Consider the following 17,281-nt stretch of genomic DNA (forward strand, 5'->3'; position numbering starts at 1 on the left):
GTAAAGACGTGGTTGGGATTCTATAATGTTACAGGTTATACAACAATTTAAAATGCACATGAAAACTGCCCGTAGAATCACTGGAAACGTGCTGTAACCAGTAGAACTTCATGTATTGTTTATGCCATGTAATGACGGGTCTGTGTCCTCTTATTAAATAAAGTATGGTTATGACATGAATCTTGATTGTCTGAGGGATATGTCACAGTGCTGAAATAAATGCATGGCATTTGACCTCCTTGAGAATCTTGGGTTTCTTTCTTTTCTCCTTTTTGGGGATATTTTTCCACAAACAATACTTGTGAAAATAAGGCAAATGTGTGTAAGATTACATATAAAGGACCTGTCACAGCCATCACACATATTCACTCTAGTAAAATAAATGAAGGCTCAGCAAAGGCTCCCATGCCAAGTTTTTAACTTTTGTAGGGGAGCAATAAAAAGCGTCCTTACCAAAAACACAACAAATATGGCTTGGGATGAGCAATGCTCTGCAGCGTGCCTTTAGAGCTGTCCAGGACACCATTGGTACCCATATACTGAGCACCAGTGATAGCGCTCAGATGAGCCCAAAGGATGCTTAAAGCCGATGCCTCTCCCATCCACAGCCTGTTCACCCGGCTGCCATCTGGCAAGAGATACAGAGGTATCCGCTGCTGAGCAGAATACAGAGCAGCTTCTTTCCTCAGGCTGCGAGACTCCTCACGTCCACCACATCCTCTACACATTATCGTGAATAAGCGGCTTTTCTTATAAACCTCAGCACTGCATGTCACACATGTACTATACGTTGCACTGTATCATTGGTCTTACTTGTAAATGTTTTTGATTTTGTGCTACTTTTAAACCCTTTTGTTCTACTCTATTGCCTATTTTATTCTTTTATTCTAGTCTGATTTAAAATATTTCAATATGGTAATATTTGTTTACACATTTTCTGGCCTACAACTAATGACAATAAAGCTGAACCGTGAACCTTAAATCTGCCACTGTTTTAATTGTAGACTACATATGCACCATGCTAGACTGGAAAGCTTGACAGACGTAGCAACCGTAACTCGGGGGGGGGGGGATTAGAAAATGACTACGACATTATGACAGTAGCTATAAAGTAGCATTGCATTTAAACTGGTTTAGAATGCAGCCACTTATCAGCTCCCTCAACGTGATTGCCCTCTGCTCATTATTCCAAAAGGGTGGAGCAGGAAACAGCTTACAACTGCTGCTTCATCCAGTGTCATTGCACAAGTATACATTCCACAGGGGGCACAGGGCTTACCTTACACATACGATCGCAAAATGCGTCCCGTACGTTTGAGATTGAATGTCAAGAGGGTCGTAGCGCAGGGACAGTCAGGAATGACACTGGTGGAGCGGACAGGAGCTGATTGTCTCCTCAAGTTTACATCAAAGAGGAGAGCTCTTAGAGGCATCATGGCCACTGGACCTTTCGCCTGCCTGCAATAAAAATGAAAGAGGATCGATTTTGTACTGCCAAGAGGTCACCTTCTCACCAGGGGGTTTGCCAGAGAGAGGTGGACAGAAACTGAGGGACAGAATACAGAAACTTAGCCAACGTTCTTTTGGATCCATCGACTGAGGTGTCAACGAGGACATAGACTCCACATGCTTTCCATTTTTATAACAGCCTGTATTAAAACCTATATGTGGATACCTATCGTCCATGTCAACTCGTTCTCAATCCCAACGCGACAAATACGCTATGAGACGCACCTTACATAGTGCTGCAGGAATGAGTCCTTAAACCTTGAAATGAGTCAGCATTTTTGCACTTCCGGTTCCCTCATCTCGAAGTCAATGACTTTTTTTCTGTGTGTATTTGGTTAGATAGACTAAGGTTTGTGGTCAATATAAGCTTAGGAGATTTTAATGATAAAAAAAAGTATAGATACTCATCTCGTGAATTTTAAAGCTTTTACGTGTCCTAAAAAAGGCCAAAGCTAACAAGTGGCTAAATGAGACTTCTAAACATCATCACTCAAACTGGTTCGCCTTCACAGCCACTTTGTCTGTACTTGCGCTCAACCGTGGTGTAATTTGTTTACAGCCAACATTAGCTTTTACTTCTGTAAATTGCATTTATGCTTCAAAGACCATAAAAGTATAGTGTTCATTTGAGAAGATTATCTTACTGAAAAAAAAGATGTAAATGTCCTTAAAAACGTGTGTTTGCCAGAGTTTATTTTTATGCAATAATCCAAAATCCAATGGAAAAACCCCTTTGGTTTTTTGTAGAGGGAACCAGTATGATGCTAAGTTGCGGGGTTGGCCCACAAAAACACGTCATCGCTGCACTCTACTATTGGTCCACACAAGGTGGGCGGGACGGCAGTAGATGGGTCAAGCAAACACAGGACTTTCATCCAGGAGACCACTGTTTGTTTCCTGTGCAAAACTCATTTTCGAATCCTCAATGAATTTTGACATCAGTCATTAGTCAAGTGAGTCGTTGCAGTCGTTAGCCGTGGGACTTACATGAGTTGCTCGTCACGTGACTCTTTTGTCCCTAGTTAGTCACGTGAGGTTTAGTCAAGTTATGTCAACCACGCTATTTTCCTCAACCTAACTGACTGGTTTTGTTGCCTAAACCTAAACTTCCTTGACACGCCTTCCCTGACACGTCCAAACTAACGCTAAAGGGGTTCATAGAGCGTCATAGTCTGAAGCTTAGGAGCACTGAACAAGCTGGGGTATTTCACGCATTGGGGCGAGAATGTGTTGTCCATGTATGTCTAAAAAAAACTAAATCTTAATCTCTTCTCATGTTCCATTCTTGTGTTTGCATTATTTTTTATTTATTTCACCTGTCATGTTATTATCTGGGTCATGTGATTGCCCCCCCATTGGTTGATACTTCTATAAACGTGAGTCCAATACTCGTGTTGTCTGTTTGTTACTAGCCCTAAGGAAGATCTAAAGTGGTTAAACATGTTGTCTTTTGATGATTTAGCCACTGCAACCAATTCCTCGTGGTTACTTTATATTTTGGAGTGCCTGGATTGCCTTCCTGTTTGTCCCGAATTTGGTAGTAGTCCGACAATGGAGTGGTAAAGGCTCTTCTGCCTCTCATTTTTTTTTTTTTATCTGTGAGTAAAACAAAAATAGAATGTCAGTAGCATCTCCCGGAATGTTAAACTGAAGGTCGCACAGTACAAATGGGAGAGAAAACAACACACACAGTAGAAATAGAGAGAAAGACACAGAGACAAAACAGGAAAGAGAGATGAAAGGGCACAAAGAGAGAGAGTGTGTGTGGGAGAGAAATCATTTAGATGGGGATCTTATGTAATTATTTCAAAACAGATTCAATCATGGCGTTGTTGACCGGGCTAATTGCTGCATTAAATGCTGAGTCAAATGGGAAATTTGAGCTCTGAATTAGTCTAAGGTTGTCCCACCCAAGTAGTCTCACAAATTACCGGGCTAATGAGACAGATGGTTTAAAGCCCTGCGATGCAGCCGTCACGTCATTTGAGATACTCAACTTAGGATCAAGTCTTTATGTCTGCCAAAATAAAAAAGTTGTATACATATAAAAAACAAATGAGAACATATTTAGTTTCCAGTCTTAAACAAATTAATACATTTGCCAATGTTTGCAAATGTAACCAATTGAAATTGACTTATTTCAAGATGTTTTGGAATCAAATCTCATTTTCAATATCTATGTCCGCCACAAGGATCATGCGATCGGTCGTGTGTGTGAGTGTGCGCCTCTGTGTCTGTCCATGTCTAATCTCCCATTCTGCTGCAGCAAGCTTCGGGTGGCCAGTTATGGCTGCATACTCAAGGACCTCTCGTGGTTGCTGTCACTCACACTGCTGAGTACATTGCCACTTGTAAGTCACTTGAAATGTCCTTTGTTTTTGAATACAGACATTTCTGAAAACATTTTTTTAAAGTGCACCCACTTTCACAATCCATTTTATACTTGCTTGCACATGTTATGAGAAGGTGTAAAGATGACACTTTCTTTGATAAAAGAGTCAAATTCAACCTTGGGCAGCTTTAAGGGGTATTGATTGCATCAAAAGAGAAGGCAGTTCTTATATTGTGTACAACAGAGTTTTAGACAGAGATATAATTCAGCTGCACTTGTGCGTAGAACTCGGTTTGATGGAGGTGTCAGTGCCATTCATTCAACAATGTTGTTGCAGTTAATTTAAACTTCTAGTAGACCGTAGCAAATCTAGAAGGTGGAAGACCAATTGACTGATCAAGTTTTGAAGCAAGAAGTGTGAAACTCACAGACAAAATGAAAGAGATGTTTTGAAGTCCCATATATACAGTATATATGCCATGTTTTCAGGATTTTACCTGAAGGTTGAGGCTGGCAATATTTTGTATTTTTTCTAATGGTGAACAAATCCCATTATGAGACCAAAACCAACTGTCAATTGACCCGAACAATTAATGTCCAAATTGTGACGTAGCTTAATCCTCTGTGCCATAAACACATCAATGAGGCACAGTGTTGCACTAGTTGGCCTGTTCCAGCATTACTATGAACATGGGCACTGTAGTTTTTATATCAGTCAAACATACATTGCTTTGCTGCTATAAATACTCAGGAGAACGCTGAACGTGTATTAATCCGCATCAAAAAATAGTCCACAAGAAATGCACAATTAAAAACTGTTTGATTAACCCTTAAACTACAGTGCCCACAATGATTATGAAATGAGAGTGTTTATTACATTTCATTTCGGTAGGAACCAATGAGCCTTGGCTACAAACAGGGAAGGGCAGTCAGACAGTATTGTTATTGGTTTTCATGGAATGTTTGGGGATAATAACTTTTTTTCCCTTTAAGCCTGAGATTTTTGTATTCCATAATGTTTAAATTTCAGCACTTATTTTTTATTCAGTATTTCATACAAATTGCATGAACACAAGCGTGTCAAGTGATTTGCATCACGCAAAGATTGTGAGTCTATAAGGGTGCCAAGGCAACAAGTGTGACTTTGTGAGCCCCCCCCCCCCCATGTGTAATCCAGAGCGACTCAGTATAAAAGGTTATCTGGCTTGTCCTACAGAGAGTCTATCAGGGCCAGCTGCTGGCTGAGGTGCTGCGGCTGCTGCTGTGTGATGACTTCACTCAGCATGGATGAGTAGTGGTAAACAACAGTGGCAGTGTGGTCACGGCTCTGGGGAAAGGGCGCCAGAATGGATCCGCGGCAAAATGTCAGCCCGTCACTCACGCCGGAGTTCATCGGCAGGTCTGTTGGCCAATAGAGGATTTCTATCAGCGCTCCCAGTTTAGGCTTTAGCTTTTGCTGTTTTGGCTTTGGAGGGAAATTCAATCAAAGTGGACATTGAAGTGGACATACATCTTATAATAATGATAATAAAATAGAAGTTTGATTGTCTAACAGACAGACAGGAAGAGAGAGAAAAGGGGCTTTAATCACATTGGATTGCACACAACAAAAGATGTCTTTTGAAATCACGAGATGATCAGGGCTCAGGGTTAACCCCCTCCAGCCTTAGACCTTGTTTGCCAACAGATTTTCAACACATCAAAACTAACAACACGCCACACCATCTCTCCGATCCATTTTTAGATCCGCCTCCGCTCGCAGGCGAAGACATCACAGCCCACCTCCAACCAGCCAGGCCAACTTCTTCCTTGGAGCCCACTCAGTCTCCTCGGCTGTCGTGCTGCCAATTACAGCCACAGCCGTCTGGTTTCAGGACGGCCGTCTAACAGGCCTGGCGTTTTGGATTTTTAGGACTCATTCGATAAGCGCTCTTGACAAAAAAAGTGTCGAGAGGGGACCGAAATGTTAACATGATTACACAATTTTGATGCTGAGCAAGAGCACTGTGGGACTTATTAAATGATGCTTTCCAACGCACCAGTTTGATGTGCAAATACCTCCCTTGGAAAAAAAAAACTAATTTCATGAAATACTGAAATGCTCCAATTAAAGTGCTGTGTGGCACGTACTCTGCTCTATCTGCACAAAAACATGCACATATCAATTATTTTCATCACACAATAACAGTCTTCTGTTACATGTCACATGTCTCAATAATATTTCCTCGCAGATGAGAAGCCATCTGAAAAGAAACCGACAAAATAAGCTGGTTATTACGAGGCATGAAGGCTGTGGAGGGGAAAAATGAAATCCCTGTAATTGAACACCCGGTGTGGACTGAAATCTGTGTACTGCATTCAACTGTGACAATTCGGGGCTGCGTCTGCTGCGACATTGTAGATAATGGGGCCTTGCCACATGTAGATTCTTCTGTTTTTAAATGGTCCAGTGGAATCTAATCTCCCTTCATTTCACACATCTCTGCTGGACACATTTACTTTCTTCATTTATTTAGCTCCTCATTTTGTGCCCCCCCCCCAACTCTGTGTCTGAACAATTGGTGCAGTTAGTGCACGGTGGCGAGGGGACAAAAACAAAAGAGGAAAAGACACTGTTTTGGCTTTTGTCGGAGCTTAACATGACCCTGCAAAAAGAAAATATTGAGGACATACAAAAACAGCTACTGTTTAAAATGTTCAGCTTGTATTGCATGCGTTAGGTAAGCCCCTAGAAAATGAACCAAAAAAATGCAAAATGATACAAAATAAGAACATTGACAAACAGGGGACATTTTGGCACATTGTGGCACAACTGCTCAAGGCAATTGGGACGACAGCAGCTGCATGACGTTTGGCACTGATTTAGGATCAGATTGGGCTGCCTGACTTAAGAATTAGCGATGTGCTGCATCATCTCATCTCCATGGAGTGGGGTATTTTAGGCATCACAGAGCTCACAGGAAGCAAAGTGGGGCCTTGAAGTTTTGAAGGTTATAAAAAGGCATTGTTACAGCTGGACTATCGTAGTTCAAAGGTCACTTGAAGACCTTTTGCGTGAATGGAGAGTCACTCTCCCTCACTGCACATGATTCATACAAGAACCATCTGACGGTAAATGTCAAGAACGGCACAGAGCTGTTGTGTTTTCTTTTCTTTATTTATATCCGTAGCCTAGATTCAGCTGAAGGTACTGTCGCCATCATAAATCAGTGGCATGACATTAAGAACTGCCGATCTTAATATGAAATTATCTTTTCTCATTACTGCACGCTATAAGTAGGTCTACGTAATACCTAATGTAGCTACAGCCTCGGTCACTGTCTTTATCTTGCTATGCCTATATATTCTGATGGCCTATGTCCCAGAAAAATATCTACCTGTATTGACAATTTTCCTGCCTCATTTTTTTGTCTGTCTTTGTTGTTCCCATTTTTGGTGTTGCACAGGTCACCTGATTAATTAAAATATACACTATTTCTAGTAGTTGCATTTCATACATATCCCTTAAAGTGCATCAGTTTTTACAGAAAAAACATTCAAAAGTAAGGCTCACCCTTGTATCAGCTCACTACATGCAGACAGATCAGTATTTTCATACTGTACGTTGTCACTGGGCTCACGCTTCCATCTAGTGTTGAAAACATACCATTACATCACACTGGGCTGTGGCCTTTAAAATAGTATTATGATGACAAAATACTAACACTGACACATATATGTTTTATTTAAACAACAATAAGTGCATGCGGGGGAAATATTATGCTATATTGAGTGATTATTCGGTAGTTTTTAATCAAGTGTACCCTATTTTAATGTCTGATCTACTGCGCGTGCGCGAACCTTGGGGGGCGGGTTTGTTTAGCATGACCAAATGTTTTGTTTTCTTCCCTTAAGAAATGGGTCAGATGAACTAGCACGGACGCATACGACGGCAAACGCTTGTCAGGTAAAAAGCAACACCAATGTCTGCATTTATACTGCGTTCAGTGTTTGAACCGCCGTCACTTCTATGTAGCAGCCAGTAGCACATTATGAGTTCTGAGGACGTCCAACCGGCTACGCAGCACACCGAGGCTAACTGCTAACTAACGCTAGCTTCAGTAAACCGTGTGACGGTGAGGTTACCTCTTATTGCTACTCAAGTACTATTGGCTCAAACGTTACCTGCCCGGTTCCGACTATAACTCTACAAGAGATAGTAATGGCGCTTATTTTCTTGCACGTAAGGTTTAAACATGAGCTAACGTAACGTGGCTAATGTCAACGTGTTTGCACTTAACGTTTGTCAACTTGACATGAAGTCGTCTGAAGCACTGCTGTTGTGCTTATAACGGTTATTTATGAGCTGCACAATGTCATCACACTAACTGATATTTACAGATGCCTATGACGAGTGCTTAAAACGTCACTTTACTCATAATCGAGATAACTACCATCAACCTAAAAAAAAACTCAGGAATATCGACTTATATTGATAACTACCCAAGTTATTCTAATATAAAATCTCGCAGTAAACTGTTGATACTTCTTGTTATGACCAGACTCTGACAGGAAATTACCAGATTATATATTTGTTTTGTATTTAACCAGAAAAACCCTATTTGTGCAATCAATCACCAGCCTTCAGACACTAAATACTGACAATCTTTTTCTGTCACCTTAAACTGAGTTTATGTATTAGTGACACATACAGTAATCGCATGATTACCAAGGAATGTCTCAACAACAGTGGTAGGAAAATACTTTGTTACTTTTAAAATGTACACTGCAGTTTTAAACAACTTCGGCAGAGGTTTTCAGAGTCACCTCTCGGTACACTGAGGCGTGGAACTGGATTTGAAACCTCCTGAGAATAGGTGATCCATTGCTGTAAATGCCATATCTGCCCCCTTTTATTTCGTCACGGTTCTGTTACCGTTGCTTACTTATTCAACCGGCAGTGCAGATTGCTTATTGAGAGTCGAAAATGTAGAAATAATAATGTAGAAAATGTGACAGGTAGTCAATAAGAGTATCCAACAAAACATTGGCCCTTTTTAAAGAGAAGGTATCATGATGGAATACATTTTATGCGAGGATCCTTTTGGCCCCCAGGTGGTGCGTTGAAATATTACTTGTCCACGGCTGTTCAGTCCCCAGTTGCAGGGATTGTTTTATGAACATGTTTATAAAGCCATGTTGTTAACTCAGCTGTCAGATGATGTGGTGTTGTAAAGAGAGCCGTGTCTCTCTGAAGTGGAGCAAATCATAAGCCTGTAAAGTCCTTCTCCATGGCTCTGACCCGCTGCTGCTTGTGATTTGCTGCACGTTTGAGTTAACTTCTTCTGCTGAAGCACATAGTAAATCATTCCAGATAAGAGCGTTAGCGCCTAAGGTGAACTTTTTTTTTTATCTTTGTCATTTGAGTGATGAGGTCTTAAACAGCAACTTGTGTCGCCAGCACTCCGGTAGCAGGTAGTGATGATTAATTACCCTTTTCTTTTTTTTAAAAAAGAAAAAAAAGTCTTCTCAGCTCAGTCTGTTCTGAGCTGCTGGCCGGCTTTTTTTTCTTCTTTTTTCCCCCTCACAGTGACCTTGTGCCAGCCTACAACAAGACACAGCCATGGGGAATACAAGCAGTGAGAGGGCTGCCATGGGCCATGGGGACAAGGCTCAGCGGAGGGACAGCCGGGGTAACAAGGAGGGAGGGGGGCCAAAAATCCTGATGGACAGCCCCGAGGATGCAGATATTTTTCACGGCGATGACATGAAGGTACGTTCTGCCGCCGTCTCTGAGACCGGTCGTGAGTTTCCGACTCGGTCGTTAATGGCGGTTACTTGGCGGTTGTTTTAGGCTCCGTCGGAGAAAGAGGAGTTCCTCGCCTGGCAGCATGACTTGGAAGTAGATGACAAAGGGCCAACTCTAGACCGACCAACAGTGTTTCGCTGGACCGGAGATAGCAGGGAGGTCTACCTCTCCGGGTCCTTCAACAACTGGGTCAACAAGATCCCTCTCATACGAAGGTGATGGGCCGTCCTAAACTGTGTGGGGTTTTTTCAGTGTTCTAATTCTATATTAGTTACTAGTTAATTGTCTTTAGTTATTTATTTACCAGGGACAGTGCACATTAGTCAACAACTCAGTTTCCACCTCAATGTAAATGTGCTAGAGTTACAGTACAGTACAATGCAACAGCAAACACTAGTACAGCACAATGCAACACAATACATACATGCATCACAAAAGTAGATTTATAAGAACGATGAGAGTATATTTGCCATTGCTCATTCAAGCTAATAACATTCAAATGCAAATATGGAGATAGTTTTTCATGAGACACTTGGTTGTTTTATGAGGTGAATTGATACTTTCACTACACCTAAGTGCCCGGTGGTCATTTATTCAGATCCAGGTGACTGAGTTGTTAATTGTATGCGCCTCAACAATCAGAGAGCATACATCTTATCATTATTAATGAGGTTGAAGAGACGTACTGTGTTCACTCAATTTGTGTGCCAAATGTTTCCTCTTTGTCGTCTGCGTCAAAGTCAGAACACCTTTGTGGCCATTGTTGATCTGCCAGAAGGGGAGCATCAGTACAAGTTCTACGTGGACGGCCAGTGGACCCACGACCCAGCTGAGGTCAGTATTACATTATGAATCACAACATAATAATAATACCAGTAGTATATAGCCGTGATCTCAGGGAGACCGCATCTGTTATACAAAGTTACACAACAGGAATGGGCCTGTTTCTCTGTGGAAATGTATTTATCGCATGACCAGTGAACGTGACACATTGCGCAGTGAGTGACTTTTTTGAGTTTAAATTCTTTGCTTGTGTAACTATACGTCACCTGTAAACCTGCCTGTAAAATGCTGGTTAACTTAAAACAACGGTTATTTATGATATAAAAGACATGGCGTCTGGCTGGTTTACATTTCTGCGCTTTAGTTTTTGATCGTCTCACGTTTTCCTCACAGCCGGTTGTGACCAGTCAGCTCGGGACGGTCAACAACGTCATCCAGGTGAGGAAAACGGACTTCGAGGTGTTCGACGCTCTCATGGTGGACTCGCAGAAATGCTCTGACATGTCAGGTGAGTGCTGGACATCCTTTCCTTATGGCTGCCCGGTTACATTCTGTGATGGGTGGGGCCCCAAAACCGGTACAGGACTGGAACATTTTTTAGTCTGTTATTTTGAAATATTTTTGTCAAAAGGCACTATTATTATTATTATTAATAAACATGATTGAATATGTACCATGCCCCCTCCCTCCTCATCAGATTTCTCCAGCTCTCCTCCCGGGCCGTATCATCAGGACGCATATGTTCCTAAACAGGAAGAGAAGATCAAGTCTCCACCCATCCTCCCGCCTCACCTGCTGCAGGTCATCCTCAACAAAGACACTGGGATCTCTGTAAGTAGCCGTGTGCAGTTAAACGAGGCTCATTAATCACAATTATTTCCATTGTGGATTTTGCTGAAAAAGCAAACTTCTTGTTCTCTTTTTTTTTTTTTGCCCTTTATCCGTCACATCCTTGAGATGTATTAACTTGAAATACTGAAAGAAACACTCCTTTTTTCTGTTTCTTTTCATATCCAGTGTGACCCTGCACTACTCCCAGAACCCAACCATGTCATGCTCAACCACCTCTACGCTCTTTCCATTAAGGTAAGAATCTGTGACTTGTTTTCGCAGCACCACGTGGCTGCTGAAATGTGACCGAACTTCTCTGTGGTGACACTTGCGAAAGGACCAGCTTTGTTGGCGTTTCGAGTAGAAACTGTGAGCTGCTGCAGCTGTTAGCGAGCTTGCACAGCAGATGATAACAAAGGCTGCTAAAAAGAAGAGCTGAAGGACAGATGCTTGCACTTTTTTTTTTTTTTTTACTTTTTCCACATCGCGACGGCAGGAAAAACAAACTAACGTACATGTCAAGTTCAAAATACCAACAACAGTGTCTCTAAATAGTGTCTGTTTTTCCATAGAATAAGAATGGCACGCTAAAAGAGGTGGAGCTTATCTTATTGCCAAACACTGTTAGCTCTTTTGCCGTAGTTTGCGCTGTTAGCTGCGAGCCTCTGTTACAGCCATCACCATGTTGAGATCCCCTGATCTCATTCATAGCACCTTTTTAAAACTGATCCATTAAGAAGAAAGCACTGAAAACTAACCCATACTTTAAAATAGATCATTTTCTATTACAATGACCTGTTAACCTCTGTTAATATCCTCTGTATCAGCTTCACAATAAAAGCCCTCCATTGATTTACTGGTTAAAGACCTTTTTAAAAAGGCTAGGTTCACGTTTTTTTCTCTAGTCTCTCTTAAAAACAACACTAACATTCCTATATGCACAGTGAAGCTTTGATGTAAAGCAGGAAGCGGTGTTTGGTTTCCTTAAATAGATGCTTTACAGCCAGAGACTCTCAGATGATTCTCTCGGAAGCCTGATTTATGCTTGCGCGAAGGTCTCGCGTGTCCCTTCTCCGGGGTTCCACCCGTCCGTGCACATCCAACGTTCGCCTGGAAAGTGGCCGAGGTCCGGCGGCGGCAGCAGAGGGCGATGATGAAAATACTGCGGTCAAGTTTGACAGTTTCCAGCAGCCTTCAAAGAATATACAGGAAGTCACTGTAGGCTACTTGTAGTTTGCAGACCACGTTCGGATTGTATTTATTTGTAAAGTATAGATTTTGCATTGTACTCTATCCTTTTTTCGTTTTATGTCTGCCTTGTAAAACACTTTGCTGTTGGTCGTGATAAGTGCTCTATGAATAACTTTTATCATCATCATCATCAACTACACGAGAGGTTTTTAGATTAAGCCATCATTGCACGAGACAGCCAACAATCTAGCGTTAAAGATCACAATTACCAAAAAAATCTGGATTTTCTACAAAACGTGGTGTTTGTGGTCAGAAACTAAGAGCCAATCAGCTCTTGGATCAGGCGACAGCCAGGCGATTCCCATCATGCCTTGGGTCTTGCAGTCGGAGGAGAGCAAGAACTGCGACCGCCTCGATCTCGCGATTGCAAATGGGCGGAGACAATGGAGAACTTTGAGTATGTCGGCTTTGCCGGGAAGAGAAACTTGCAGGGAGTATAAAAAGATCACGTTGGCTCGTGTGCTATCAGACCATCTTTGAGGAAAGTGTAACTTAGGCTTCAGTGTCTCTATGAAAACATAGTAGTGGTAGACGTTGCATTGGGGGATTAGTGAGCGGAGCGGGTTGTGGAGATTAGTGGGCGGCCCTCCCACTAATCTCCACGCTTTGCAGTGTGCCGACATATGGGGATGACTGATAACATTGTTCCCATCGGCCCACATGTGTCACAGCTGTAAGCATGTGTTTCATTGTTTAGATACGTTTTTTTTTTTTGAAGTTCATTTTTCCTCCACGTTGTCTTTTTCCCGTCACAGGATGGAGTGATGGTGCTCAGCGCGACACACCGCTACAAGAAGAAGTACGTCACCACGTTGCTGTACAAGCCCATCTGATTGAAGACTTTTTAATCCGGTCAGAAAACTGCACATCGAGTGTACAAAATATCAGCTCCACCTGTTCTTTCCGTAAACGTAGAGACAGCAAGGTGAATTTTGGGGTCCTGGATGAGAATAATAGCTCGGAGATTATATTTTGTACACTCCCTGTATATCCAGTTGTTGTGCACATCTGTTCGGGATGATAAATGTCGCTCGGTCATTCCAATCCTACATAACCGGCCTTTTATTTGTTCACTGGTTGCCCTCTGTAGGTGTCAACAACAGTCTTTGCTTCGTAGACATAGATAGGCAGTAATAATGGAGGTTGGGCATTATGACATGTCTGTGGTCAATACGAACAGAAATGTAGTGAGGAGTGGGGCTGGGCCATATGGAGAATAATCAAACACACGAGATCAGTTATGTGGATACAACGAGTAAGTGAGCCGAGGCAAACTTTAAAGTCAAGGCACACTTCACGATATCTAGTCTCGTATCACGACATTGAAAAAAATATCAATATATTGCCCAGCAGCTCTACTGGAGATGCTGGGGAAATGTGACTGAAAGCCCTCGGAGGCAGGAGGAGGGAGCTGCAGAGTGTCATCGAAAACACAACAGCAGTACAATTGAGACTGTGAATGAGGTGGAAGCACTGCAGTAGTTCTCCACTGTTCCTATTTGCCTGTTAATCTTGAGAACGTGTCAAGTTATATTTACTGATGACGGCAAAGCACACACACATTATCATTAGTGAGAATATGTCGTGATATTGTTTTTGTTTTTTATACTTGGGTTTATGATGTGGTTTGTTGTCAAAAAGCTTCTTTCGTTAGTTGCAGTGTTGTGGTCAAGATTTAGACAAGAGCAGCTTTTTTTTTTTTTTGGAGAAACTTTATTAGCTTTGCACTATGAGAACAAAAGTTTATTTTTGATGTAGAATATGCATACAGTGTATGTACACTTGCAGCACGACAATGCAGAATAACGCTGACCCTTCTGAACTTGTCCTCACACTGAATCACAACCATTTTCCTTCTTTTATACAATTTAAATGCATTCCAGTCACACCAGATAGTTGATTTCCGCCAGCTTAGTGAACATGGCGGCGGCGCTTTGTGCCACGGAACATTGCCAATCTTTAGTGTCGGTGTCAGATGGTTGAAGGGAAGAAAAAAAAGACAAAGCAGGAAATGGAATAATGAAGATATTTGGACTGAAATAAGGGTCGGTACAAGAAGAACTACGATGAAGGGACGAGAATAGGACCGTTTGACAGAGTCCTACTGTTATATATGTGAGATGTAAGGTTTGTACAGGTTTGTACTGTTAATGGTCTGTATGTATTTCATGACGTCTGAAGGCCAGGAATGTGTTTTAAGTTAAAAAGCGAGTGGTTTCTATTTACATCAATGTATCATTGCAATTATCAGATGAGACCGTGATGTTCATTGTTTCCGTTCTACAGACCAGTAGAGGCCGACAATCTCCTCATTAAAGATCTCATTTGTTTGTCTGCTGTTGCCTCAGAACTAACTAATAATTTATTGATGCGAAAATGCTAGATGTGCAAATATATGGCAGTATGAAAAATGTCGTTGACCCTTTGAACCATGCTGGTGTGTACATTTGTTTCCAATTTTGAGAGATATTTGTATTAAAGATTAAGTTACTAAGTCACATACGGTTTGTTGTATTTCTGACCACACTGTGTGTACATCCCGAACTCAGGTTATATATTTGATTTGTTTTCTGATTCACCATCAGGTTTAAATATGTTCTTTGTAGTTCTGAACAACAAAAGGACCACAAACTTTCTTCATGCATTAGACACTTTTCTTGATCTGTTATTTTCTGCATTAACTTTTATTATGGATACAATTAAAGTCAGAGAGCTGGAGAGACCCTTTTTACATTCATTTACATTCAGTCACGTGAAGCTGATAATTCCTGCGTGTCAGTTTTGATGAGTTATGTTAAATGTACATTTAAAGTGACGCACCATTTCATGAAAACATATGTTTATCTTACACAGGTTTAACAATTATACTCATAAAGTAGTGGGATTCATGTTGGTGAATAGACAGTAACAATTCTTACGTTTCATTTCATATGTATTTATTTACTTCAAACATGTAAAAAAAAGAAAAACAGTAAATATAGCAAACTGTCAATGAACACATTCTCTATAACAAGAAGCATTAGTAAACAAACAAGCTATAGGCCTGTGTTTTTATAACTCCTCATGAACTCTCCTTCACATCTTTCCTTGATCCTATGATGTTTTCCATAGAGGTCAAGGAAAAGTGGTTAGGAATAGACGTTAGGTCGTCATTTTTGGACTTTTCAACCGCAGCCCTGGGATGTACCCTGTGGCTCTCTTGGTCGGCCATAATTAACTGTTGTTGACGGTGTCTGTGGATGGTACTGATAACCCCAACATTCCAGCTGATTGAGAAAAAGCTGAGAACCAGCTCCCAACCACAAAATACCGAAATATTTACTTGGAGAAACAAATCAGTTGTGAAGTGCCTTCACAATGAAAAAAATTCCTCTTAAATTAAAATAAACAGCCTCTTCAATAATCAACAAAAGCCTCTTTGATAGTAAGGACATGTGTATAAAGAGGGTTTCATTTGAATTAAACCAATAAACAAAATAAAGTTGCAGGAATTAGGTTACAAAGACCAGAGTTTATCAATGAGTGTTAAAATTAGGTTTGCATGACATCCAGGAAGGATCAGAATGCCCCTGGGCGTGCAGTTCCCCACCTCTCTTCAGCCCTAACGAGTGCTGTCCCATGCTGATTGGCCAAGAGGAGAAATGCACCAAGCTGCTCTCAATTCCTAATTAGGAGTCGGCACCAACAACCTGCACAACAGATGATCTGAATAACTTCAATCTACTCAGCGGAGATGTGGCATTTGGTAAAAAGAGAAGAATGACAGTAATCATTAGTAATCATCATCATAATTGAGTTCATTACACTTTCCGCTTGTTTTATAACAATACGCTTGACAAAGAAATACTAAAAGACCATTCAGTTTGCAAAATGCTTTCACTAGAAACGTACCGCATATAAAGTATTGTTTTACTCATATTATTAGTATATTCATTAACTTTGAATGAATAGGAAGAACTAGCAAAAAAGCTAAAAAGGAAACATCACTGTTCAGAGATGTGCTGGGAAGTCTGACACATCCTCCTCCCGGAGCTTCTGTACAGTACACTTTGTATTTGTAGACTTTGTCCCCGACCTCTGAGTGCTCATCATATCACGGTTGCTCTTGAACTCTGGGATTTTCCATCTCTCTGTACATATGGCGGAACATGTCTGCATCTGGTCCCATGGTTATCTCTAGATAGGACACGAGGGTATTACACGTTGCTGTCCTGCTTGATGATCATGTAAAGAGGACATTCACAGACATCGTATGTTACAGTGGTGGGGGAAGTATTCAGATCCTTTACTTAAGTAAAGGTACTAATACCACACTGTAAAGGTACTCCATTACAAGTACAAGTCTTGCATTGAAAATGCTACGTAAGCAATAGTATAAAAGTATAATTAGGAAAATGGACTCAATGCAGAAATCAATAGCCTCTGTTAATGATTTATTATGCATTCCTTAATGTAAAAGCACGGTTCAGGTGAATGCTCATTTGAACTATTTTGTATAGGGCTGCAACGGATGATTATGGATTCATTAAATTAATTAAAATTTTTTTTTTAAAGAATTCATAGTTTGTGATGTCATTTTACACCATTTCCAGGATTACAAACCAATTACCCGCAGTCCAACATGATGCAACCAATTGTGAAAAAGTCTTAAAAATAAAGTACTTTTTAACGATTACTGAAATCGTTCTTCAGATAATTCCTTGCCAGTCGATTGATCGACTAATCGTTTCAGCTGTACTATAAAATATTTTTTAAGTAAAACTAATTACGCGAAGCTGTCAGATACA

General features: G+C 41.0%; 1 protein-coding gene across 1 annotated transcript; it reads left to right on the top strand.

The window, feature by feature from the left end:
* The first annotated feature begins 7,692 nt into the window (after positions 1–7,692).
* prkab1a (protein kinase, AMP-activated, beta 1 non-catalytic subunit, a) lies at positions 7,693–14,986 on the top strand. Its single transcript, XM_079179564.1, has 8 exons — positions 7,693–7,787; positions 9,336–9,593; positions 9,675–9,844; positions 10,370–10,463; positions 10,806–10,920; positions 11,110–11,243; positions 11,430–11,498; positions 13,250–14,986. Exons 2-8 carry the CDS (start codon positions 9,444–9,446, stop codon positions 13,325–13,327), a joined length of 810 nt encoding a protein of 269 aa, XP_079035690.1. The 5' UTR covers positions 7,693–7,787; positions 9,336–9,443; the 3' UTR covers positions 13,328–14,986.
* Positions 14,987–17,281: the final 2,295 nt, after the last annotated feature.

Source organism: Pholis gunnellus, assembly GCF_910591455.1.
Source record: "Pholis gunnellus genome assembly, chromosome: 18".
NCBI lineage: Eukaryota > Metazoa > Chordata > Actinopteri > Perciformes > Pholidae > Pholis > Pholis gunnellus.

Coding starts and splice junctions, on each gene's coding strand:
- prkab1a (XM_079179564.1), top strand. CDS start 9,444: ATGGGGAATACAAGCAGTGAGAGGGCTGCCATGGGCCATGGGGACAAG. Junction 9,845..10,369: donor AAGATCCCTCTCATACGAAG/GTGATGGGCCGT, acceptor TCTGCGTCAAAG/TCAGAACACCTTTGTGGCCA. Junction 11,244..11,429: donor ACAAAGACACTGGGATCTCT/GTAAGTAGCCGT, acceptor TTTCATATCCAG/TGTGACCCTGCACTACTCCC.